The sequence below is a fragment of the Acanthisitta chloris genome, unplaced genomic scaffold (genome assembly GCF_000695815.1).
Source record: "Acanthisitta chloris isolate BGI_N310 unplaced genomic scaffold, ASM69581v1 scaffold7448, whole genome shotgun sequence".
Taxonomy (NCBI): Eukaryota; Metazoa; Chordata; class Aves; order Passeriformes; family Acanthisittidae; genus Acanthisitta; species Acanthisitta chloris.
In genome coordinates this window covers 2495-30258 of record NW_008686482.1, presented here as the reverse complement: position 1 = coordinate 30258, position 27764 = coordinate 2495, and the positions used below count along the sequence as shown (strand labels likewise).

The 27764-nt window shown below is 38.5% G+C and overlaps 1 protein-coding gene across 1 annotated transcript in view; it reads left to right on the top strand.

Moving 5' to 3' along the window:
• PIK3C2G (phosphatidylinositol-4-phosphate 3-kinase, catalytic subunit type 2 gamma) overlaps positions 1–25744 on the top strand; it is a gene marked incomplete at its 3' end in the record, with an annotated part of 130520 nt that extends 104776 nt beyond the window's left edge. Inside the window, 7 exon segments of the mRNA XM_009080150.1 lie at positions 1145–1237; positions 3399–3528; positions 5055–5191; positions 7965–8134; positions 20869–21025; positions 25604–25714; positions 25717–25744. Coding sequence (XP_009078398.1) covers positions 1145–1237; positions 3399–3528; positions 5055–5191; positions 7965–8134; positions 20869–21025; positions 25604–25714; positions 25717–25744 — 826 coding nt within the window.
• Positions 25745–27764: the final 2020 nt, after the last annotated feature.

Genomic DNA, 27764 nt, shown 5'->3' with positions numbered 1-27764 from the left:
ACATCATTATAGGCCATTATCTTTCTATAAATACATGCACCTTCTTGATTGAACTGTATGTCGGTATAATCATGCAAATTAGAACTTTGAAGTGCTTATAATTACCTAAATTTAATTCATTTTGGTGTCATCTATTGATTTTACTAGTAGCAAGCACTGCTCCCAGCTCTATCAGTGATGCATTATCTCCCAGTAACCTTTCAAGCACTTACTGAGACATTTCAATTGGCAGAATTCCACAGGGGGTTGGGATTTCATCATTGGTAATGGCTATTGCATGTCTCAGAGATTTGATGTGGCTAAGGCAATATTTGCATGCTTGTACCATGCTTTGAGATGCTTAGATGAAAAGCAAGAGACAGCTGTGTCTAGTAGTGGGTTTGTTCAAATTAGCCTCCATTACACTCCACCCTGTGAGGACAACAGGAGCTCTTGTGGTGCTCATTATTTCTAGAAATCAGGCCATTAATTTACCATTGTCTTTGGCTGGTTTTCAATGGGTTTCCCCTTCATCCCCCTTTTTTTTAATGAGGATAGTAATACCACCCTAACTCACACAGGATTTGTGGTGCTTGGCTCATTAATGCTTTTTGAAGCTCTTTTAGGTCTTCAGGTGGAAGAAGCTGGAGGGCATGAGAAGTCAGAGTTTATGTTTAATTAAGATAAATTCCACATAAAATAGATCATGATTTTCAGAGTTTTCTGTATCCTTAGCCAGAGTGAGGTTACCAAAGAAACTGGCAGGTTCTTTGCTTCCATGAAAATTGTCTGATTGGGCAGGGCTGGTTTTTTTCACACAATAATAGGACCAAAGGCTTTTCAATGCTTTACAGATTCTCATTAGATCAGTTTATATACTTTGTCCACTCATTTCCAGCCAAAGCTTATTGTTAACAGGCCTGGATAAAAATGAATAACAATTAGTACAGAAAATATTTAAGTGAAACAAACGGTCTGGGGAGAACAATTTCTCACTTTTCTGACCCAATTAAACAGTCAATAATATCAAGAATTACTTATTTTTGTTATCAGTGCTACTGAGCAGTGTTTAAAATGGTATCTTTTTTGGAGGTATGGCATTAGCCTGATGTTTTGTGTATGTGACACTGTTGTTCTTCTCTCTCGTCTTTTTTTCCCACTGAAGTCATGTTCATATTTCACATCCAATGCTTTTCCATTAAAAATCTCCTTCATCAATGCGAATGCTCCAGGTGGAAACATCAATGTTATTTTTAAGGTATGTTTTTCCTCTAATCCTCAGTTCCTTTGGTATGGAATATGTTGATTTAAAATTCACCTAATTTATGTTTTAAACCTTAAGCTTGCAAACAGATGATTTGGCTCTGCTGCTCTCTTATCCCTATTATTTTTTGACACTAGAACTTTTAATGGAACATGTTGAGGCAATGCACTGAACTATCACCTTTTTGATCAGTAGAGAATCACATGACTTCTTACAATGTTTTTTTTTTTGGATTGGAAACTACCAGACTAAAATAGAAAGTTTATATTTTAAACCTAGTTTATCACATTGAAGTCAGAGGGCAAGTCTTGGAGAAGAGATAGTTCAGAATGGCTCAATCCATTAGCCTTGTCTAAATGTGTCTAAACAATCAAAATGCTGAAGTGTTTGAGGCTGCATTTGCCACACAGAACTAATTCTGCCTCTACCAGCCAGTGTGGGGAATGGGCTGAGGAAGATGGAGGTGGAGCACGGAGAAGCTCTGTGTCCTTAGAATTACTTGGAGGAACTGACTCTGAAAGTAAACCCTGGTTTATTTTCCAGTTCTCACCTAGAAAAACTTCAGAGTTCAGAGCAGTCCATCCCCAAAAGACAATACCTGCAATTTAAAGTTAGTTCTCTCTCAAAAGAGTAAAGTCTTCCCTAAGAGTGGATACTGGTTTAGAGAAGAAGACAAGTTCATAAAGTGGCTGATGGATACAAAATGGTCAGTATTGCCAATGGCATTATTCCTAGATCTTTTGCAGAATCATTTTCTGAACTAGAACCTAAAAATTGACAAAAATAAATTTTAAAAAATATATATTTCTATGCTATCTTGAATTAAACTGACCTTTAGAGCAGCTGTGATTCTCAGAAATAGAAGTTTGCTTTCCAGACCTGTTAGGGGGAAACTAGGAATTTCAAGGTTTTCTGAACATTTAGAAACCTGGCTCTTATGCTGTTTCATCTGAGAATCAGTGTTAAATAGGCAAGTTCCTACCTACCTGAGTAACTTGAGCAAATGTCTTCCCATGGGGCATTTAAACAATTGCACTAGTTCTACCCAGAGAATATTTTCCCTACCCAGTAATGCTGACTAAACAACTAATTGTCGGGTTGCTGTACAAGGATTGTAGCTGGAATCACCTCCTCCTGTCAGCAAACCATTGTGATAAAGTATCTTTTACTTGTACTACAGTTCCATTGCTTATTCATGACAGATAACACATCCATAAAATGATAAGCACTGGTATCATACTCTATTGTCTCCTCACTGTATATGTGAGGGAAGGTAAGTGGGAGAGAATAAGGTTTTTTGCAGGTTTAGGTACTAAGAAGAATTAATTGGAGTCAAGATTACCTTTAAATGGAAAGAAAAATAGATTTGGATTCTTTTTTTAAGATGCGTTTATATCTCCTCAAGTACTCATTTCATGGCAGTAAATGTCTGTAGATTGGAATGGTGATATAAAAAGAATGTAATGAAAGAATAAAGCACTTGAAACATCAGTAAAAGTCATCCATTTTACGTGGAGTGGGATGAGGGAAACAAAAAGATCAGAGCTGTTGTTTTCACAGGCCATTTACTCAGCCGGGGTTGAAAATAATCTCTTCATTAATTCTAGTGGCCACAATTAAAGCCCCATTTCACTAAGATTACTGTTTGACCAACTCCATGGGGAGAGTGATCATCACTGCATCACTGTTTGAAACTGAATATGAATCATGGCATGGATAAAATGTAAATTCAGGATAAAATTCCCCTCCAGCCTGCTGCAAATACTAAGTTGTGAAGCTTAATGTTAGACAAACGCTGTCATTTGTGAAAAGGGATCTAGCATTAGGTAGACTTTAAGATGTAACTAAATTAGGGTCCTACCTCTGGATTAAATTTTCAAAGTCTAATAATTACATAGGAATAATAAGCAGAAAGGCCACAGTTAATCAGGGAGTGTTTTCTACCATCTCAGTGGCTGCCAAAACTCTTTCTGCCTGTGTGTCCTCTTCTGTCCTCTTCTGACACGGAAAGATAAGCAGCAACTTTGAAGCAAAACAAGAGGGATTTACTGTGAAATGAATGTATTTTAGTGGGGGGAAAAATCCAAATTAAATAGGATGTTATTTCTGTCTAGTATTGAACGAGAAAACTGAATTTCTTGTGCAATTTTCACAGGTTGGTGATGATCTACGGCAAGATATGTTGGTTCTGCAGATTATTCGAGTGATGGACAACATTTGGCTCCAAGAGGGACTGGATATGCAGATGATCACTTATAGGTGTTTATCTACAGGGAAAGGACAAGGTCAGTTTTAGATTATAAAGGGAACCTGTATTACATTATTCATATGATATGTAAACAGCAGTATACAAAAAAATCATCTCTTTAACTTTTATTTTCATGTGTTTCTCATTTATATTACCCCTTAAAGAAAAAAACCCACTCAAATGTTCAATTTCTTAAGCCCTGAGTTGTATACTTCCCTCCTCCTGAATGTGGATTTTAATGTATTTATTCTGCCTCTCCAGAAGTACAAATGAACTCATTGGATTTTGTGGCAACTTAGGCTAGAATTTTGCAAAAGCCTCAACACCATCAGCTTGCAGCAGATTCTAAAGAGTAATTTCACATAGCAGAAAAGAGGGCTTGGGAGAAAATTGGCCATGGCTACTGAAGTTTTAATCCAGTCTGGTCCTGCACAGATGTTTAAATGAGCCTAGATGCATGTGACTGCAGAAAGTACCTGTAGACAACTGATGACAGCTTTGCACTGGTGATTTTGAAATATTCCTCTTGTGATTTATGTTGCTTAGGGCAGGCCTGACTCATCTGAAAGCTTTATTTCTCTCTTTTATGGTTGTTATAGCTGAGCTGTAGCAGGGATACCAATTGCTCACTAAAGAAATCTGCTGACAGCAGTAAGTTTGCTATTTTTTACTGGCCAAATCTTTGACTGGAAATAATCCTTGCTCCAATAGAAGAGGGATGTATCCAGATTACCTGCTGTACAAAAGCTATTAAAATAGAAGAATTAAAAGAAAAATCATTGCTTTCTGAACCACAAAGAGAAAATGAGGGAGGGTGAATGATCTGAAGGAACTAAGAGAAAGTATAGATGAGTTCAAGCACATGGCAGGTGGTTATGGTGACCTGGAAAAGACTCCTCCCTTCTTTGTAGAGGTAGGAGTCAGAGCTTGAAAGCTTCTGCCTCAAAGGCAAATAATACAAGAATACTATTTCTGAACATAATATTATATATAGGCTTTTATATGCTAGCACTTAATTTGATGTTTGCCAAGAAAGATACAGGGATCATCTGCAAATAATATTCTCTGCCTGACAGCCTCTTCCTGGCAGCATCACAGCAGCAGAAAATCTCTCAGTGTTTCACAGTTTTTCCAGGCATCTTGCCTTATGAGTTACAGAAGTGTTAATATAATGGATTTACAGCTAATGATTAAGAATGAAAGGACCAAGTGACACCTTGAATCTCATTAAATTGTTGATCTTTTTTGGTACTTTGAGGCAATTATAGCCACAGTATTGTTATGGGTGATTTTATTTCTCATTCACACACTTTTCACTAAGTGTCCTTTATTTTTCATTTCCAAGCAGTAAGAGAAGAACAACACTGATCTACATTTTCTGTTGCATTCATTATTTATAAGCTTCTAATTTTCTGCTTATTTATAGGCTTATTTACTTCTACTTAATTCTAAGCTGCTTCTTTTCTGCATGGAATGATCCAAGAAGTGGCAGTAGGCACTGGTGGTCTTCATATCTTTTTAAAGTTGAAGCTTTTTCATGCAAACTCTTTTCTATCTGATTAGGATTGGTGCAGATGGTGCCAGATGCAACCACACTAGCAAAGATCCACAGGGAGTCTGGACTGATAGGACCATTGAAAGAGAACACAATTAACAAGTGGTTCCGTCATCACCACCCTCTGGAATCAAGTTACCAAGAGGTAAAATCATCATGAAGCTTATTACACATTTCATGTTATATCGTGGGAAAAAAGAAGCCAAATTGCAGTAGGCAGCAAAGACAAGTGGCTCAGACATGAGACAAATAAGTCACATGCAGAAAAGGCAGGGAATTGACTTTAATGCCACTCCCCAAGGAGATACTGCTCTGGATCAGGTGCATTGTATTACGTTCTCTACAAAAATGTGGCATAGAGATGTTTAGAAATTTAGTAGTAAAGTGAAGAGAAACTGAAGTAGAAATTAAGTCTTGAACTTAAACCATTTATTTTTAGGCCAGCTCTCTAAATGCTTTATTTTGTATAAAGCACACAAAGTTTTGGCAGATTTCCTGTGTTTGGAAATGACTATGTCAACACTCACAGCTTTAGGAAGCTGTTTTATCACGTGATACAGAGGATCATGCTTTTCATATCACATGATCTCGTGGGATACCATGTAATGCATCTGATTTTATGAAACTAGATGTCATGCATGAGCCAAAAATCTGGAAAATTTATTTATTCAGCCTATTTTCCAAGGAATTCTTTCTATGTATTCTTTTTTGTCTGAGCATGTTCCAAGGCCCATGAAAAACCTTTTAATGTTTGTGTGGCTGGGGCAATTTTTAGAACCCTTTTCTGTGCCCACAGTTAAATTTTAAATTGAAAGGAGTTCTTTGTGTGTTTACCGCTCTGAAAATGAAGTGTTTTTATAGCACTTTGTTAGTAGATTTATAGTGTAAATATATTTGATAAACTTTAGTCATTTTGTAATTATTCCATAGGCATTTTTCATCCACATTTTGACTGTGAGCACTCTAATTCCTACTGTATCATTTGATTCAATTAACCAGGAACAATCTGTGCAGAATGTTTTGTTACGAGTTTGATGTTTGCAGTGTTATGATAGAAGAGCAGGCAACATTTCCATTCAAAAGTGAGATACTATTAATTATTGATTGAAAACTCAATTTCTTGCTGCTGCTGGTGTTTGTAGAAAGTCCCATTAATCTGGAATATTCTAAAACCAATTTCTGCCCATTTTCTTTCAGTTTTTTAAGCCTATAAAATGCAGTCAGATCTGATTACATAGGGAATGCATAAAATTACTCCTATGCATTCGCTTTACACTTGCTAGTTGAATGAGCCTTTCTCTTTTTTTACTCCTTAATAATTTTTTACTCATACAGTATTGGATCTAAGGTGCTCAAAAAACTGAGGCAGAACAAGTTTTAATATCCTCATTTTACAGTTGGGTGAACAAAATCACAGAAAGCTTAAGTGTTTTATCCAAGGTCATCAAAGTGAGTAAGTAGCATAGTTAGACATAAAATTCAGCCAACTCTTGTGCTGTGGCCTAAGACTTCCACAGTGCTGTCATCCATATCAGGCATTGCAGGTGGCATCCTGCATCTCCAGGGAATTCCTGAATGCCTAAATAATGACTTCACTTGGCTAATGCAGGTTTTGTCCAAAAAACATAAGGATCCAGATTAGGATTTTTTGGCTTTTTATATTACATTGTGTATACCTTGGGATTTAGATTCATGGGCCATTCTGAATGAGAACTGCATTTTCACTTCTTAAACTGCTGTAGGTAAGATTAAAAAAAAGATAAAAGCTATTCCTTATGCTTTGGAGTAGAAGAGTGATCACCATTTCAATCAGGAATAACTCTCCCCTCAAAGTGGACACTGAATATGTGTCTTGTGGGAGAGGTTGAGTAGATTCTTCTCCTAGAAGAAGTCATAGCTGTTAAATACTTCCCACTGAAGTTTGCAGAACACTTGGAATCCACCTGTGAGAATCTGCTGTGCAGATAGTTACAGATAAGTCCATTTTGCTACGTCTGCTATGGACACACTCATAAAGAGCAATGCCACAGTGTAATATTGTCAAGAGATTCAGGAATGTGCTGCCCAGGGAGGTGGTGGATTCACCATCCCTGGAGGTTTTCAAGATGAGACTGGATGTGGCACTTAGTAACCACAGTAGGGTTGGATTGATGATCTTGGAGGTCTTTTCCAACCCAGCTGATTCTATGAGGTAGATCTGAAGGAGCCAGTCTAGGTACAGGAACAGACTAACCATGAAAGTTCACATCTCCACCATGTGAGAGGATCAGAGGAGTAGGTGAAGTTAAGCACAACTGTCAGGCTGGTTTTGGGGCCTCTCTGCATGGCACTATGGTGTCCCATACTCTATTCAGTCACAGATGCCCTGAGCAGAAAACTGTTGAGGCTTTATTTCTGCTCATTTCTGCAAAATTTGGTTTAATTCTTTGACTTGGAATATTGTGAGACTTGATTGATTAGGGTTTGGGAGAGGCAACTGAGTTCTGGAGAAAAAAGATCCACATAGGCATAGAATGGTACAGTGGGTATAAAGCAACTTACTTGCTTTACAAAGCAAATGGGTAAATGTGTGGATTTCCAACTAATTTAAACAATTGTTTTTGCACTATACATGCAGAACATTGAACAGAAGATGTCAGCTTCCTGCCAAGGAGGTTAGTCATGTTTCACCTTAAAGTTTACCAGACTTTCAAGTATCTTTAAAACACAAGGTAAAAACCTCATGCAGAAAATTGTTCTTGCGTCGGAACTTTGAAATGTGTTACTTGTTTGAGTCCCATTCCTACGAATGTCTGTTAACATTTTAGCAACAAGCATAGCATTTGTAGAGCTATATTCTTTTGGTGTGTTTGTTTTGTTAGCATCCCAAACAAATACATCTGTATGTTTCATGTAAGTGCTTTTGTTTTACTAACTAGGCAGTAAGGAATTTCTTCTATTCCTGTGCTGGTTGGTGTGTTGTTACCTTCATTCTGGGAGTTTGTGATCGACACAGTGACAACATCATGCTGACAAAAGCTGGACACATGTTCCACATAGATTTTGGAAGATTTTTAGGTCATGCACAGATGTTTGGAAGCATAAAAAGGTTAGTATCTATAGTAATGCACAGAGTAAACCTTAAGCAGTGTTCAGAAATTTCACAGCCATATCAACTCCTCTACAAAAAATGTAAATGGTACCATGTTTAGTTTTCATTCTGAATTTTCCAAACCAGCATATTTTTGTTGTTTCTTGGAACCTCTAAAAATATAGCAATGAGAGGAAAAGAAATTAAAAGATACTGGAGATCTCCTTTCAATGAAAAATCTAAATCTTTGTTTGGTCAGAGATTTGAAAGGTTCAGTTCAGTAGGGACCAAAATAGTAGATTGGCCTATGCCACAAGAATTCTGGTGTCCATTGGGTTTCTTTTCTACCAGAGGAGTGTTCCTGTAGTGGATCCAAACCTATACATTTATCTAATAGACTGATTTTTTATTACCTTTTGAAGTTCTACATCTAAGCACACTGAGCTCAGGGGTTGTTTGCAAATACCTAACTCACCTTTGTATCTATCTCTGATGTGACTATTCCATGGCAAAGATAAATAGCTTAGTGTGATCATGTATCCAAGATCCTAATGTGAACACACTATGAAGGAGTGAAATGGAATGGAAGAAGAACAGATAGGATCATGCCACTATGTGGAGTAAAGAATGGATGAATGATCCCTGATAGTGCCTGAATAAGCAGTGTGTGTGTGTGTGTAGTTTTTCCTTCCATGTTTCATAATAATTTCCACAATTAAGTTTGAGTTAATTGTTACTTTCTTTATTTTTTTTTTTAAAGTTGGCCTTTGCCTGCTCTAGACTGTCTCAGTGTGTTAGACAGACATAGCAGTGTGGGAGTATTGCTATGAGGGAAGCTGATGAGGATAATAAGTACTACTAAGCCAGGCAGTCAAAAGATTTAGTTGCAGTGCTCAGAATTATCATCCATCACTCAAGATATGCTCCCTTAATCCTACTTATTTGCTGTGGAAAGAATAAAGCAGAACAGAGTAATAAAAACAGATATTCATGCACATTCCTTGTCAAGTGCTGCATCCTTCTCTCCAGCAAATCTCCTTTTGGAAACTAACAGGAATTTCCTTGAGTAGTAATTTTACATAAGCAAAGAATTATCTAGTTGAGGAAACAGCAGGATGGAGCAAATATAGGAGGGGGCATAGCAACCAGATTTAAACAGGAATAAATAGCAATAATAAATAGATACTGATTTTACTATTTTACAGCTCAGTTATACTGCAGTTTCTTAATAAATCTATGAAAATTGCTTAAAATATAAACCAATATTTTTTCCTGTTTCTCAATGCAGTATATTGCTTTTAAACTATAGATTAAAATCATTTAGGACCACCATTCATGGACTGCCCTCTTGATTCCTTTGGAAAACTAGATGTCCCACTTAGCAGGTTGTGAGCATCATGGGATAACCACTGTTTTCCTCATTCCTACATGCAACTGAGCAGATACAGCATTAATGACTCTAGTTCTTGTGAGCTGAATGCACCTTCATGAAATGTAACATGTTCTTTTTAGCACAGGAACACAGGGAGATCACATTTTTATATCTCATAAATTTCAGAGTCTCTCAAAATTTGAAGGTCTCAGTGCTATTTGTATCTACTCATTCCCACAAGGCAAATCCTGAAATAGGTTTAGCCTCTGGTTTCTTGAACAGCTCTTATATAATACTTTTATTTGAGTTCTTATTAGATTTTATTTGAGTTCTTTGCACCCCCAGAATATCATTCTAAAGTAATATTGAAAAACCAGCAGCACAATGCTGTCAAACCTTTAGAATTATTAGTGCTGCCCCTTGGGGGTTTGTACAGTGGATTCTATACATATACTTGGGAGGTTCTACAGGTGGCCTTAAAGAATGAAAAGCATCTGATGTAAATCCTCTATGTGCAGCTGATCTTTACACACATCACACAAACAAACTGTTGTGGGATTTCTTGGTGGGAAATGAAGTCTATGCAGATGAGCAAAGGCTTATAGAAAAAGAGTCTGACCAAACTGTTTCAAACAGTCATTCCTTACAGAATTTAGGAAGCTCCTTGCCACAGCTGTCCCTTTTCTGTTCTCAGGGAGTGCTTTTTGCCATTATGAAGCTCTTATTGCTCATAATACTTCACGAGGAGAGGTCCTCTCTAGTGTTGTGCATACAGAGCACTTCTGAAGTGAGTAAAGTACGAGGAGTTCTCTTGGCAGCTTGGGGACTCACACACTGCCATGCAGGGACTGCAGTTCTTTCTATCACATCCAATATGAGTCTTCAGAGAACCTTTAGAAGCTGACATGATTCACCCAGTCCTGCTCACTTTTGCCTTTGTGATTGTGTAACAACCCCAACAAGGGATTAGTTCACTTCTCATTCCTGCCCTCATCTTTAAATGAGATCCAACAAATCTGCTCAGTTTTGATTCCAAGTCACAACTCAGCTCTTCCTGATTTCAGAGGGAAGAGTAATCAGGAACTTTGTGTCTCTCCTAGTTTCATGAGCCTTCACAGTACAGCAAATATGTTAAATAGATCTAATAACCTGTCTTGGATCTAGGAGCTAATATTTCAGAAGTTTGGAGGGAGACATACGATGTATCTAACCAACAGCATAATAACCAAGCTTGGCAGAAGGATTATTCCCAAAGTCCCACAGGGAACTTTCCTACTGAACCATGAGATTTCATTATCTTCCTTTTTTTTTTTTTAATTAATCATACTGGATGACACATTTTGTTAGTGGTAATAAAATGCTCCTTTCAGTCTCTAATCCAACCTCCACATTTGAACCTACATTCCCCTAAAGCAGACAATTCTGCAGGAACACTTCAAACTGTGGAATGAAGGAATGTTTCTTGTTTAATTTCATATAACTGACTTATTCTTCATGTTTTGACTATCCTGTGGCAATCATCCTCTACTCATTCCAACATAAATAGGTATCATCCAGGTAATCATAGGGGACTAGATCAGTCATCAGCTGGTTGGGAAGAGCTGTCTGGCTCATGGCTGTACCTGCAATGCTTTCTTTGCTTTGCTTATCTTCTTTTCAGTTCTGACCAGTTCCTTTTGAACATTTCTTCTTTGGTGAATGAAGCAGTAAGAGATTTAGTTAAATCCTGTGCTGACTGAACTAATCCTAACTTCAGCAGTCTCATCCTCCCCACTACCACTCACTTCCAGCACTATCATCTATATTTTTTCAGTCAATGATGTGTAGTCTGAAACTTGAGGGCAAGATGTGAAGTAGTCCAGCTTATGGTACACTGTAAATTCACTTTTTGATAACATAGGTGTCCACCCTTTTCTCTAGAATCCACTCATCCTGATTAGAGACAACACTCACTGGCCTTTCTTTTCCCTGATCTGAATCACAGAAACCCTCTTGTCCCTTTGCCAAACTAATCCTGGCTCTTGGCATGGTTTTCCCAGAATTAAATCTGCTAAGCTGGTTTTCTTCTACAGAGCTAATTACTAGAGGCAGCCTAACTATTCCATTGGGAAATTCCAGTTATTAAGGAAGTTTTGAAAAAAAAAAACATGGGAAAATTATGTTTCCCACACTTTCTTCCTAAGTCACTGTTTTCTTATGCTGAAAAACTCTTAAAGTCTGAGCTTCTAGAAATGTAGAAGTGCCTCTTTTTATTTTAAACGTAGCACATTTCATTTTTAGTGTTAATAACCTAAAATGAGTGTTACTGTCTCACTGGAAGTGTTTACTTGAAAAAAGTGCATTGTTTTCAGGTACTTCTTTCTAAACCAGAAATGTTGGTATATGGACATGGAAAAACAAGTTGTATCTGCATTTTCAAACTATAAAATATCTACATTTTTTCTTTTTCTAAGAAGAAAAATGGGGAAGAAAGAAGGAAGGAATTTGAGAATTTCACATTTTTCTTTTTGCCTTTTAAAAGTTTTATTTAGGGTATTCATCAAAGGAAGAGTCTAAAACTTGCAAGTAAAGCCTTAAAAGTACAATCACTTTTCTTTTTCTAAATTTATGCATGAAACCATTGGACGAACATGTATTACAGGTCGAAATACTTCAGTAGGAGTTTTCAACATGTCTATTTGTTAATTCATTTTCTGTAGTTTATATTCATTTTTCTGGCATGATTGGTCTGGATTCCTTAGTTTATGTAAACTGGTAACTCCTAATTCTTTGCCACCACTCTCTTTCAGCACTTTCTGTATGCCACTCTCCAAAAATCTCTGACTGAAACCCTGGAAAGATTTAATTTCATGGCTTAAAGCACCTTAGTATCCCAAATGGTCTTAATAAGATTATACAGATGTTTAAAAACTGTCATACACATAAGTCTTTGCATAAAGAAAGGTGGAAGATGTATAAAGACCCAAAAGTGAAACAGTGTCATTTCCAAGGTGACAAGGCCTGAAGGGGCTTGAATTTAAGAGGCAAGAAGTCCATCACTTCTGAAAGTCAAGTGTCTCTAATTGCCCTGAATTGAATGCCAAAAGCACAAGTTGCAGTTAGGGGTTTCAGATGCATTTCTGTTGTTTTTGGCTGCCTTGAAGAGTAAGGGTTTATTCTTGCTGGTTTGGTGCTTTCTCTAATTATTGAGCCTGGATAGTAGTTTGCCCTTTAGCACTGGTTATTTATTTTCAGCATTAGCCTCTTGTGGAGGACATTCAGCTAAAGCTTTTTGAAATCAGAGTTAATTATGTTCACTATCCACTTTGTATCCTTAATTTTTTGGTTATCCTTTCCCCAGTACCCAGACAGTTAAGGGAGGCACTGTTTATCCCATAGAATTTCTGTATGGATTCGACACTATCCAGTTTTGTTCATCCAAGAGCATTGTTCTGCTGAATGGAATTTCCTCAAGTTCTCTGCTGCAGCTCTCAGTATTCTTGTTGGCTTTTCATTCACTTCAAGCATGGCTTAAACTGCTTTCCTACCTTCAGGAACAGCCACCTTGTTGAAGGAGTTATCATGTGTTCTTGTTAGCAATCAGCTGGGCTGGAGAAATTGTTTGAAGCTTTCAGAGCCATCAGTGGTATTCCTTCTGCCTTGGGAGATTTACTGCACATGAGCTATTTAAGTGACTCCCTATCAACTTCCTACTTCAGAGCTTTCTTCTCCCCTCTCCCCTTCCCTCCTTCTCTGTTAGTCACCCTGTGATTTTTTGAGGAATGTGGCTCTAGAGACAGGAAGTTTAACAATAAAACAGAAATAAAAGGGGGGAAAGACATCATGTTCACTGTCCATTTTGTCTATACGATTTTATTTGTTCTCCTTTTTGAAGTATAACTGTTTACAGAGACATGTATTTTCCCTGCTCCCATCAGAAACACTGTATTGTATCATCTCTCTCTCCAAAAGCTTTCTGTACATACTTTTTCATGTTCAGGGGGAGCTGTTCTCACACACACTCAAACATACATTTATATTCAGGGGAAGCTGTTCTCACACACAGTCAAGTATACATCAAGCTCTTTCAAATTAATCTCTGTTGCTCGGTCTTGGTGTTTTTTCCCCCTTGTTCTGCACACTGTGCCTTTGTCCTTCATCCTTAACTGGAAAGCATACTGATATATTTAATTCATGTAGGATTTCATCCCCTGCCCTAAGGAGTTACTGTGCAATTCAATTTCTTCATCACTGGTTTATTTCTCTATTTTGCCTGGTGATATATAAATCCCCTGCAACCATCTATTACTGTGGGTTTTAAGTAGCCATCTCATACTGAAAAGACCTGTTAGCTGAATATTCCATAGGTATGGGATATAAACCCCCTCATTTTCTTTATTTTAAGGCATCTTTTAGGTCTCAGTTGTAAAATCTTTCTGACTGCTGTGAGTCAGTCAGGACACAAAAAGCAATTGTCCAACAATCTCTGTTAACAAGAAGAATTGCTCCAATCTCCTTGTGAATTAACTCTGAAGTGGTTTATCAATAGGGTTAGTAATAAACTCCTAACAAACATGGAAAATTTGATAGTCTTAGAAAATGGTAAAAGGCATCAGGAATGCTGTATTGAGCACTGTCAAATGGAGGTAGTATCTAAAGGATTTAAATCCATCTTAATGTTGTTAAACAGTCTGACTGCTGGTGACTTTGAGTGCTTTATGTGTGTCTGTCTGAACAGAGGAACCTAAGTCAGCTCAGAAGGTCACTGAGCTAGACACACTAGTGCTCCTTAACCACTCAATGTAAAATGCACTTTGTTACAGCAGTGCAGTGTTTGAAACCATTGAAGACAGGTATGTTCTTAAAGTAGAGCACATCTTTCAGGGAGGATCTTTGTAGGGATCTTCCAGGGTATACAATGAACTGTACAGAATGCTTGAAATTCTGTGACATAAGTGAATAAATTCTGTGCTCAGGCTGCAACATAACTAGAGAACACAGCAGAGACTGGGGCAATGCAGCCAGAGAAATCCATCAAGAGATGCCTCCAACTAGTTTCTGTTTTCCCATCATGAGTCTTGCCAATTTTCTTGTTACAAGGAAGGGCTCCAGATGAGTCCCTGTGGCAGCACACTGCAAATATTAGATCTACCCTAGGAACCCTAACCATGTCTAACCTCAGCTGTCAACAGTTGTGTTAGCTATACTCTCAGTATATCCTGCAGGACTAGGTGTGATCAAATCTCCATGATTTACACACTCACTGATTTAACTTGGCCCACAGTGAAAGGGTTTTTAGTTAAGTCACATTCCCTTGCACTTTGCATTGGCAAAAGGGCACAAATAAATAGTTACTATGACTCAGTTTACTTGGGAAAACTAGATGTTAACAGAATGATGAATCAGAGCCCTTGGTTTAGGCAAAGATTATAGCTTGTTTTCTATCATAGCTGTTAAGCATGATTAAATCTTGATGTGACCAATTTGGTTGCTGACAAGAACAGATAAATCTTTCAGAACAGGCCAGTCCAATGTGTGAAATTCTTCTTTTTTGGCTGATCAAACTGGTGGGTATGTTCAACACTGATTTTACTGGAAAGCTAACACTGAGGCTCTGATAGTGAAAGATAATAGCAGCAAAGTTGATATAAATGTAAGAACTAACTTAATAGATAAATAAGAACATAATGGTTTAAGAACTGTCCTCATTTACCTAAGGAATTTGGGAGATTCTTATGTGATGTTTCTGCCTCTAAAGGTAGATGATAATGTAAACATACTGTGGGTAAAACTGTAATCAGAAATGAGGCTTCAAATTTGTAGTCTGAAAGCTTTTTATGCAGAAGACATCCCAAACAGCAGCAGAAATGGCAGAAAATAGAGTTTAAACCATGTTACCTAGTATAGACCTGGTCATTTGGTTGAAGAATGTAGGTAAAAAATACTAGATGCACGTTTTGAATATCCAGGATACGTAGTTTACCTGAGCCAAGGATGCTTAGGAGACTCAGAAATCTTTCTGTACTATGGGAATGAGGTCAACACTAAATTCAGACCAGTTCACCCAGGGCTGTGATCAGCTGAATCTTAAAAACCTCCCAGGATAATCTTCCCAGGCAACATGTTTCAGTATTTACTTATCCTCATAGTGAAGGTTTTGGTTTTTCTCTTATGGCAGCTGTTTCAATTTTCCTCCTTATTCTTGCCTGGATCCATCTAGTTTATAACCTCCTATAGATACTAGATAATCCTGTTTGGTCTCCTGAAAACCTTCTTATCACCTGGGTAAACAAGCCCACCTGCCTTAGCCTCTCCTCACAAGCAAGTGCCACCAACATCTTAGCAACATCTTTCTTGTTTTGGCAGGGTATGAACTATTAAGTACTAAGTAAAATATCTTTCCATGTGACATCTCTCAGTGTTTTAATTAGTAAACAGTATGATGGAACAGAGAATGTGTTTGTTCATTTTTTAGTAGAGGCCTATTAGAAAAGGTTTTGATGGTGATGAAAGTTGGGATTAGCAGTTTTTTAGAAAGGGATCTGAGAGTTATACTACACATGAGTTGAAGATAGAATATTGAATTGGGCAGCTTGAAATGTGAAGCCTTTTCCTTTACATGACACTGGGAAAACAGCTGGAATATTTTTAACATTTTACTCTTTGGATAAGGAGTGCAGAGAAATTTTACGAAGTCCAGAGAAAAGCAATTAACATTATCAGACACCTGGAAAACAAGACTTACGAGAAAAGGTTGAAACAATTGCCTACAGAAGATTGAGGAAAGACATAACAACAGTTGCAAATACATTAGAGGCTACAGGATCTTCATGTTCCCTTAGGAAAGAACAGGAATTAACAGGATGAAAGCACAGCAAGGGTTAGATTAGGCATGAAGGAAAAAAAACATGTGAGGGGACTTACTGGAACAGAAATCTGATAGGGAGGTTGGAGAGGGACTCCATCAACAAAAATCTTTGAGAACAAGCTAAATAAGCATCTCAGAAAGATGTTTATGGTTGATCTTGTTCTGGTGAGAAGAGAAATGGAGTATCTCTTGTGGTCCAGGCATATTCTTTATGAATCTTTGTGTGTTTGCTGGAGATGGATTGTGTTGTGCAGTTTTTCCCTGTTTCATTCTATAATATATGAAAGGAGTACCATTGCTTATGGGTTTTTTTTGTATCTGCAAATATATATGATTACTATGATTAAATATTTTCGCTTGGCTTAGAGAAATAAGCACTCCTGTTCATTTATTTTGTGTGAGTGTGTTCTTCAGTAAGCTTTTGGCTTTTGCTGCAAAGGATGTCAGCAGTGAAGCACTCCCTAAAAGCTTTTCCTTTTTGATTGAATCCATCTGAATTCCACATAGTCATGCTGAATACTCTTGATTCAGCCAAAATGGGTTGAAAGCAGTCAGGGAATATATGGGGGGGGTGCTGCTGTGCAGCTGATTTTTACATTGCAGAGTCCTGTATGGTTTCTCACACACTACCCACATGACTTGGACTACAACTGGTTTGATCTCATTATATTCATGTGTGTGACTTGAACTTTTCTATAACTACACTGTTGGGAAGTTTAGATTGGACCAGAGCAAAGATTGTTTGTTGTTGATTATCTCACATGCTTTTCCTACTTAAGATAAAAGTCAATGTATCATTCTTGAATGTTCTGTTCTGTGAGATTCATAGTAGGAAAAACTAAAACCACTGTTGATCTTCCAAGCTTTGTTAATCAATCTACATCTGATTTCATGACAAATCCTGATGATCCTACTGGTCTTCTAGGAATGCATCATATTTCTAGCCTACTGTGAAGTCCCAGTAAATGTTCCCATCACCCCAGACCAAGTTTGTTTTTGCTTGATGATCTCTTCATTTGCTTGAGGTTTCCTTTCTTTCCTCCCTCTCATGACATATCATCCAAACATTTGTAATCTCCAGAGGAACTGCAAAAGACATTCCCATGAAATCCCAAATCTCTAAAAGCAGTACACAAGAAAAAAAGAAAGAATAAACTCACCATAAAACTAACCTGCCTTCTCACTGAATGGCTTGAGTAAACTTTTGTCACAGCCATAATAAAGTAAAAGTCTTTAAGGTCCAGGATTGCAATCAGACTCAGTCATAAACAGGAGTATTGCCTTTTTGACTGATTTCTCCTATAAAACCAAAGGGCTCATTAATCACATATGGAGTTTTAGTGGGGATGGGGGAGGGAGGGGAGAGAAAGAGGAAAAAAAGGTGGGCAAGCTGTGATAAGGTAACTTTAATGATTTGGGGAGGTTTATTGGCTATACATCTTTGGTCTATCTCAAGCCACACCAGTTCTCCCAGTGAGGCTTTTCTGTTCTAGAAATAATGGTGCCTCACATTACTATTACACAAGTAGAGGTCATTCAACAATGCTTCAATTCCATATTTCTTCAGCATATCCTGCAGAATAAAAAGCTTTTCGGTCTTCTGCAGAGATATGGTAAAAGGCTTTCACTTGAAAATACTTCATCATAGCAGTTTTGTTAACTGTGTCATTTCTTTAATTTGATGGAGGCAGCAAGTTGTAATGGATATGGATTTAGACCTAGGGACTCTTGTTCTGTTGGCTGTTACAGACATTGGTCATCAAACATCCTATGTATGTAAAATATTATAGGTCTTAGCTGTGATCTTGAGGGTATGTTTTGGGGTAAGAAATATTTCATGTTTGTGTCTTTGAGATAACTTGATGTAAGCAGGCTATGGAATAGATTTAGGTCTAAATGAGTGGTGTTATTCCCAGGCCTTTGGATGCATTGCTTATCTCCTGAATAAATGCCATGATTCAGTATGATCTTGGCTCTGTGCCCCAGAGAAGGCTGCAGTGAGAGATGTTCTGGCTTAAATATAGACATACAGACTGTGCACCAGGGTGAGGTTCATTTGCACATGTGGGTGTGTGTGGTACAAGCAACATCAGGACATGCATTGCTTTTTCCCTTATCTAGGCTAAAACAGCCTCTATTGTTTGCTGATGTAAATTTTCCCACGCAGGATGTACAGTGACTTGACTTGGCTGTTTATAAGTTTGCTGAAGCAATTTTTAGGCTATCCTCTTCTATGTTTTTATTTTCCAAAGGAGCTCATGAATGCAGCAAGGAACATTTTGCATCTATATCCACACATTCAATTGGTTTTTCAAAATCCTTTATGTACCCTTCAGTGAGTGTCTCCTTCCACTGAAACTTGTTCAATGCTATTGTGAAAAATGATTGTGCTGGTCCTTCTAGTGGGTCGTGTTTCCTGTATTTTGAGTTGGTTTATAGGTTTTGCTGTTTTGTTATTTAGATTGTGTTCCCTTTTATGAACAGTCTGTTCACTAGTTGGAGCATCAGCATCTAACCAATTGCAGGGGTTACCTCATGTGAGAGGTTCTGATATCGCAAGACCTTAAGCAAAACCAGAGAAATCAAATTTCTGCATCATATTTTGCAGGTTGACAAGGGAGGACAGGACCTTAGAACACAACCTTAAAGAATACTGAGAAATTCAAGAACTTTGTAAAACTGCTTGAAATCATCTTGCAAGTAAAATTAATCTATAAATAATGTAAATACTAAAATATCAGCTCTGTGTTCAAATAGATCCTTTAGAGACAACAGTAAGAGAATTGACTAATGTTGCAGTCATTACATTATGTGGAAGTTGGCCCACAGCCCAACCCAACAACGTTAAACACCATATTTCTTCCAGTAAAGTAATTTCTGATTGCAGTATTTATTTTCAGCTCAAATAGCTTTATGTGGGAGACTTGGACTAGCTCAGAAAGGGCTGTGTTTTCATAGTGTAATTGTGTCTTTTGATGCAGTTGGACATCAGAAATCAAATATGAATTTTGAACAAAATGCATAATATTTATAGTTTTGACTTTAAATATATTAGCCCAAGAACAACTTTGAGTTTTAGACATTCTCAATATGCTAAAATGCTTTCAAATCAAGGTTTGGATTGGACTTCTCTCTGCAGATAAATGAAGATGTTAGTGTTGCTAATTTTCTGTCTCTCTCACTTTCCTATGGGCTTCAACAAATTGACTTCCATGAACCTAATTGTATCCATTTATTTAGTACTTAATGTCTATTTGAAATGCCACTGATAAAGAATAAGCTAAAAGACAAATGAATGAATGAGTGAAACAATCTCACTCTCTGAAATCAGTAATAGGCACAGGTTTGCAATTCTCTGAGAGCTGCAGCACAAAACTGCACAATAGCTATGTACCACTCATGCTGTAATACAACAACACTGTGAACTCCTGTCTTGCATCATACAGAAAGATGCAGAAGAAAAGAATTACTTGATTTTCTTTCTACAGGAATGCAGGGCAGAGGATTTTATGGGGAGATGAGGAAAACTCCTAGGAAAACTCATGTCTCATTTATGAATGCATCAGAAGCAGAGTGTGTTCAGACTCAGCCCATGTTTGAGGTTTCAGCAAGAAACAGACATCCTTCAATTTGCTTCTGCATTCAAACTTCCCAAGATTATTTAGTTTATTCAAGTTCATTTTGAATTGGGGGTTAATACACAGTGTGTATTGCCTTGGAATAGAGCCCTCTAATCTGTTTACATGCCTCTGTGTACACAGTTGTGATGAGTAAATCACTGCAGTCGTTTTTTCTGTGTGAGGATGCAGTTTATCAGGCCCTTCTGAACCTACCAAATGATAGGATTGTTAGCAGAAGCCTGGCTAATCTGTTTTCTCCTGCAATAGCATGCCACAGCCACAAACCATGCTGGTGATAAGAGGAAAAGCCAAGCCATGTTGTCAGATTCTGCACCTTATTTACTCTAGGGTGAATACAGAGTAACTGTACAGAAAACAAGGCAATGTGTTTAGGTTTATGCTCTTCAGAATGGTGTATATTTAATCATAGCATCATGAGTTGTATTTTTGCTGTTGTTGTTGGATTGTGGAGTGGTAGGTTTTTTCCTGACATTCACTTTCTGCCTAGTAGGGAGTTGATATTTATAACCCATCCTCTTTGAGAACAACTTTTAAATATTTCAATACCAGGAGAGAATTTGTTTCCAGATTCACTTTCAGGCTGGAGTCAAGAAATTAAAGCAATGAGGGTTTAGAAAGAAAAGCAAAGAAGAGACAGAAGAAAACATGTAAGCTTCAAACTTGTTAAATGGTTGGATTTCTCACTAGGAAGCTCTCACTGTAAAACCTGTCTCTGCCCCAATTAGTCAGTGACACCAGGCAGAGCAATAGAGATGTCCACATGGAGGAAGGGAGAGCTGAAATAATGAGGAAGAGAATACTGGAAAAACAAATGTGAATAATGAGTTACAAATACTAAATGTCCTGTGTGCTTAGCTGGTTTTGGTGAAATTTCTCTTGTTCTCTTTCCAAGGGACCGAGCTCCCTTCATCTTCACATCAGAGATGGAGTATTTCATCACAGAAGGTGGAAAAAACCCACAGCGTTTCCAAGAGTTTGTGGAGCTTTGTTGTCGAGCTTATAACATAGTCAGGAAACACAGCCAGTTACTCTTGAACCTGCTGGAGATGGTAAGAAGCTTGAGGATGAAACCAAAAATCTATCTGCTCTGGTGCTCTCTTCCCTTTTACCACTTCTCTGCTGCCTCCAGTAGCACTGTGATTTGAAGAGGTATCACTGCACTGCTGGAAATGTTAGTGCTGCACTTCCCATGCAAAGAAACTTCCTGTGAAGAGAAACCATCCAGTTGCAGTGCTAATTTCTGAGAAAAGAATGGCTAAGCTGCTCAGTGGTTTTCCCTTCTTTAATGCATTATTTTTTACAAAATAGCAGAAAGCTGCAAAAGAAACTGGGTAAAAGTTTTGCATTCAGGAATTTCACTCAGCCCTTTTTCTGGGCCTTCAAGAATCCATTTACCATTTCTGTTCATGGTTACAAGACAAAGTACACTAAATATTTCACAGAGTGGCTGATTTGACAGTACTTAGCAGCACTGCAGCTACAATGATGCCATTAAAGTGGTTTTTTTCTACATTTCCAGAGTCCCTTTTTAGGATGACAAACACAGGAAAGAAAGAACACTACTCATATTGGCATAGGCTTAAAAATTCTTCTGTATAGGATTTTAAGACCTTTAGGAGTTTTGTCCTTAATTATTCTTACTGATTCAAGTGCTGTGGCAGATTCCATAACTGCTTTATGTCTCTATTTACTTGTGTGTGAATGGCTAATGATTTTCCCCTTCATGAGTAAAATGAGAATATTAAATTAACTAGTGTTTGCTAAGATGCTTTGCTAAGTTGTAATCCAAAACTTATGTCCAGGGTCTCATGTGAAACGTAGAGGACTCTGTGCATGAAAAGATCTTCATGACCTTATAAACAGAACTCCTGCTGAGGTTGGGGTACAGCCAGAAAGTTCCTCTATAAACAGTGCTTTATCATCTCTAACTTATGCAATGGAGAGGGAGGGAAAATGGCAGGAATTTCTCATCTTGCCTCTTCCATCTTGGCCATGGATTCTCCTGCAGTGACACAGCGAGTGATTTCCCACTATGGAGTGAGTGGGATTGCCCCAGATCTCTTAACCTTGCTGCTAAATAGTCACAGAGGTGCAACAAAGCTGCATTGCCATCATAAAGCATCATTTTGAGCTGGCAGCAGTGCAGAGTGCAGTTGTGGGAGATACTGTCCAAGTTAAAGAGCCTCTGGAAAACCCAGGAACCTTTCTCCCACCCACAGCAGTAATCCCTGCTTTGTGGAACAGGTTGCCTAAAACCACATGCTGCAAATACAGCTACATCCTCTGCCCATCTCCTTGTCCCCAGTGCAGTCCTTTTTTCTGCAAGCAGCAGAGATAATGATGTTAGATTACTCTGGGATAACAGAGAGAGCGTGTTAGGAAAATGTTCCCAGCAGGAGCCCTGAAATAACTAGCTGCCTCTGCCTGGATATAGCTCAGGATTGTCTATATTCAGGACATGCTGCATCTTTTATTTCTGCTGATCTCGTAGCAGAGGTAATAGTGCTGGGCTGAAAGTCAGCAGCCAGATATGTTTTAATATTTGTCATTCAGCTGCAGCTCAGTCAGTTGTGTTGCATTTCATAATTGAAAAATAACTGGCAGTGCACTCACACCCCAGTGATGAGCACCTCATAGCAGAAGGAATTAAGCAAACAACACAAGTTTGTGAACACCTTGTATTGGCCAGTGAGGTTTGAAGGGTCAGTCTGATTCTGTACTTGAATGAGGTGTTGGGCAGAGACTGTAAATACCAAAATATCTTAAGTTCCACAGGTCATTTCTAGATAAATAAATAGACTGTGAAGAAGCTCTGCTTTGAATTCATTTCCACAGAGAATATCAGGTGTTACCACAAAGAGACAAGATTAACTAGCTACTGCTTATTTGTATCAATAATGGCCCAAGATTTCTCTCACTGTCTGGAACACTGCATCATTAATCTTCACACTTTCTGTTTTCTGAGGTGCTGTTTATAAAACATGGTTAAAAAATTCAGACAAGAAGGCAATTTCTAAAACAGAGTATTTCACAGAGATAGTAAACTGTGCCCTGAATGGTCAGCAACAATTTGTGCTTTCTAGCAAACAAATGAACAAATGAGTTTTATGAGCAAGTTAGGGGTTTTGGCCCAGTTTGGGAATTAATGCTTTTTCCTGGTAGTGAGCATGTTTGTAAAGCTGTACTGACACTTGCTACTGGGAGTAAGAAATAATCCATGAAGTTTCCATCACTTTCAAAAGCAGAACCATCATGGGGAGACCCAAGAGTCTGCTGGCAGAGTTCAGCTGCATAAATGCCTGTAGTTCATCAGCTTTGCTCTCATTAAAGATGTGATGTGAGCTGTTATAAAGAGGGTGATCGCAGGACACAAAACACCTTCTGACTTGTTTAAAGAAATGCAAACTCCATTGCTGTTACAAAGAGTTTTCAGAGAGAAAATTATTAAAAGGGGCTTAGAGGTGCTACTAAAGAGCAAGTAATTGATCCACTTGCCTCCCCTGTGACAAGAAACAGGAGACAGTGTAAAGCAGGAGACAGCACCTAGACAGAGTAGATCTAAAACTCAAGAATCCTGTATTCCCATACAAGTCATTTCACCCTTCCAAACTCAGAAACACCATTTAGGAAAAGGGGACCAGGAAACACCCACCCCTGTTTTAGAGGTCTAAACAATGGAATTGCCAGCACTACTCCTTTTCCATGGAATGGTGGGCTGAGCATCGAACATCAGCTCTGAATCCAGGCCCAAGGAGTGTAGGCAGCTCCACTCAGTGAGTCAGATGACCAAGTGTGGTAGGTCAAGCCTTATGTGTAGCCAAACAGAGGTAGCAATGCAGCACTTGAACTTGGGCATCTAGTGACGTTTGAGTTGCCCTATGAGACGTGTAGTTGTTTTCCAAACAGTTGTTCCATCTCTGGTCTAATTAGCATCTAGTATCACTAGCCCAGTGGTGAGGCCTCCTCCATCAGGGGACTAGAAGCATGAAAAATATGCTGTATGGAGCCAAGGGATGAAGCAGTATAATAAGCCTCTAGGACCCCCTTGCAGCCAGCAGAGCTCTGTGTAGGTATTGCTCAGCTAAAGGCTTTTTTTTTTTTTGCCAGCTCCAGCAAATGGTTTAAACACCATTAACAATGCAGAGAGCCTAAAAATATTCCTGGTTTAGAGTTGCACTGTGGATTCATTCACATTATGTCTGTATCTGGTATTATTCCTTTTTCTAATGAAGGTCTTAATTTGCCTATGCAACAACTCTTTTTTTAATCAAAAGGGACAGGAGTTGTTACTCTCTTTGCAATAAATGGGTAGAATGAATATTGATAAATAGAACTGTGTCTCTTTCAGTGCATGAATATTGCTGTTACCCCTGCTGTCAACTCACTTAAATTCACCTCATTGAACTTTCTGCCTCTCTGTTCCTTGCTAGTCAAAACTCTGTGAGAACAGCAATCTCACTGTCCAGTGATAGTATAGATTGGGGCTGATAGGAGGCAAGATTCCCCTCGTAATGCTGAAAAGAAAATACACAAAATATTGAAACTTGGCTTAAAAATATCGAGCAGGTTTGAGGGAATAAAGAAAATGCACACCCCCATCTCTTTTCCCCTTGTGCTATTCATCTCTTAGCCAAACCTCGAAATAAAATCAGCGCTTCCTTTTTTCTTTGCTGTTACTTGAAAAACTCAGTGGGTCTTTCTGTGTGAGCTAGACATAAATATCAATGGAGAATGCACAGCAGTGGCTGCAAATTCAGATACATTTCCTTCTGAGCAATGTGAAGGGGTGATGTTTTTCTTCATTACAAAAAAAATCCTCAACTTGCTGTGATTGTGGAAAAAAATCAGTAGGTTTTGACGTGAGTAAAATCTTTGTTGTTGTTGTTGACATTTTACAATGCCTGGAGAGAGCTGTATGGGCAATTGGATATGTTCAGTTGTCTAACCTGCTCATGTAATTACTTGGCAAGGGGAATATTTCCATTCTTTGTCTTTTGAACCTGATTTGGCCAACTGGAACAGTTCTGTCCCTCATTGATGGAGAATGTTCTTGTCTCCAGAGGACAGTTCTCACTGCCCACCTCAGGGCTATGAATCAACATCTAGAGAAGCTTTTCTCCTCCACTGACTGTAAAGGGAGTGAATCTGTGATCCCTTTGCAGGAGGAGCCCAGAGCAGTGCTGGTGGAGTCAGGAGTTACAAATGAGAAGGTGATGTTGCACTAAATTGAATTAGAACTAAGACAACACTGTGAGCATAACAGAAATGTGGTTACTGTTGTTCAGGTGGCTGAATTTGGTCACCTTCCCTTTATCACCATTAGAAGGAAGATTAGCAATACACGCCTTGAGGTTATGCTATCGAAAGGGAAAATAACTAACAAAAATGGATCGTTGATTCTGCCCTATGCCTCTTTCAGTCCCTCAGTGTGAAGGTTTACAATGCAATATCTTCACTTTAGTGTTCTAGGCATTGCTCTAGCATCACAACCACTTTTCAGAGCAGCAGAACTTTGTTTTACAAGAGCTTTTGGTGTAAAACCTTTCTTTTGTACGTTAGCCCCACATCATTTAAATTTCTTCTGAATTGAACTGTAGACTAATGATCTAATGGTTTTTTACTTTCAGATGCTGCATGCAGGATTGCCTGAGCTAAACAGCATCCAGGATCTGAAGTATGTGTATGATAACCTCCGTCCTCAGGACTCAGATCTCCAGGCTACAAGCTACTTTACAAGGTAAAACCAGAATATAATTTAGAAACCTTATGCAAGTTAGGTCTGCAGGTGCATACTTGGGTCATAAGGATGACCTTTCTTTGAAAAGAAAGAGGAACTTCTCAAACAAAACTATTGTTCTATTACTTTACACACAGCAGAGCACTGAGTTCCTTCACTTTAACACTTGCTTTTTTCATATTCTTTCCCTCTTACCCCTTAGCAAGATTGTTATATTTTAAAATTTAATTACAGCTTTGCATTTACCAGCAACTCCTACCTTATCCTTTCCTTTAAAATTTTATATATTCCCAAATTACAGACTTATATTTCCACTTCAAATAGGAAACATGCAGTTTCTAATTAAATTGTAAAAGTCTTGATTCTGTCAAGTAGTTTGGGTGGTTGTGTCTGCTTTGCATGGGTAAAAAACCCAGTTCGTTTAGTTAGTGAAAAAGGGCTGGGAGATACATAACAAACAGGGAAATCTGAGTCTTCAGAGTGAAAATTGCCTTAGTGTCCTGCAAAGCTCAGAGCTAGTTCCCTTCTGGAGGTGGAAAGGATGAGTATTCTCTTCGGTTGGGTAAGTGATGGGTACTGTTAACATCACTACAGCCTTGCTTAGCTGGAAGACCAAGGGTGAAGACTTGGTTAAGGACAGAGCTCTTTCTTGGAGCTGGGCAAGGTGGTAGTGGGAGTTTTGAGAGTTAGGGTGAAGGAGGTGAAGGACTTCAGAGGGGGAATTCACCTGCAGTCTTCCTCAGCCAAAGCATGTGGAATGACAGTGGACATTAAAAAGAGATGTGACCCAACACTGGTTTGGAAGCATTCTGCTCTTGTGAGACCCCACCTGGAGTACTGCACACAGTTCTGGTGTCCCCAGCATCAGAAGGACATGGAACTGTTGGAGCAAGTCCAGAGGAGGCCATGAAGCTAATAAGAGGACTGGAGCAACCTCCCTGCAAGGACAGGCTGAAAAAGTTAGGGCTGTTCAGCCTGGAGAAGAGAAGGTTGTGTGGAGATTTCAGTAACAACCTGCCAGGATCCGAAGGGGCTACAGGGAAGCTGCAGAGGGACTCTGTTAGGAGCTGCAGTGACAGGACAGGGAGCAATGGGTATAAATTGAAAGAGGGATAATTTAGGTTACATATAAGGAAAAAGTTTTTTCCTGTGAGGGTGGTGAGACACTGGCACAGGTTGCCCAGGGAGGTTGTGGCTGCCCCAACCCTGACAGTCTTCACAGCCAGGTTGGCTAAAGCCTTGAGCAACCTGCTCTGGTGGGAGGTGTCCCTGCCCAGGGCAGGGGTTGGGACTAGGTGATCTGTCATTCCAACCCCTTAACATACTCTGATAATAGTTGGTCTGCTTTGTTGCCTGGTAGAGGTTTATATTAGGGTTAGGAAATGCTGTTCAGCTCAGACAGACTATAGGCAGGACTCAGAGCTCAGCATGTCCTTCTTCCCATTAGATTTCTTGTTAGGGCTGATGTTACAGAAACTAAGGCCTTCAAAGTGCAAATGCTACTCAATTCCTGCTCACCAACAAAACTAGCTTCATGGTGCAGATCTGTACAGGACTGTGGGCTCTGTTCTTACTTGAAATTATATTTTCTGCTAAAATGAGCTCAGTGAACTCCAGAGCTACTGTTCCCATTTCCTTCGAAATGCTGAGGTGCAGATCTGTTATTGTCCACAGAAATCATTACATCATGTAGGAAAGTCAGATATTGCTAGCCTGCATGGTTTGTTCATTAATATTCTTAGGATAGGTTTGTATTATATCTGCTCATTTGTAAGAAGAAAGTCCCTTTACATTAGCTCATGAATTTCTGTGGATCTCATTTCTCTTGGAGCTTTTTTTTACTTTATTCTAATTTATATTCATTTGAACATAATTTGTGTTAATTGAAAAAATGTATAAACATTTCTACATATTTAAACATGGGCAGAACATCAGGCTTCATGTCTGGTAGTATTTTAACTTCTGGTAATTGTATCAAGGCACTTTTCAAAACAAAAACTTTGGGATGGCCTGATAGATCCATGCAGAACTTGCTCCTCTGTATAAACATT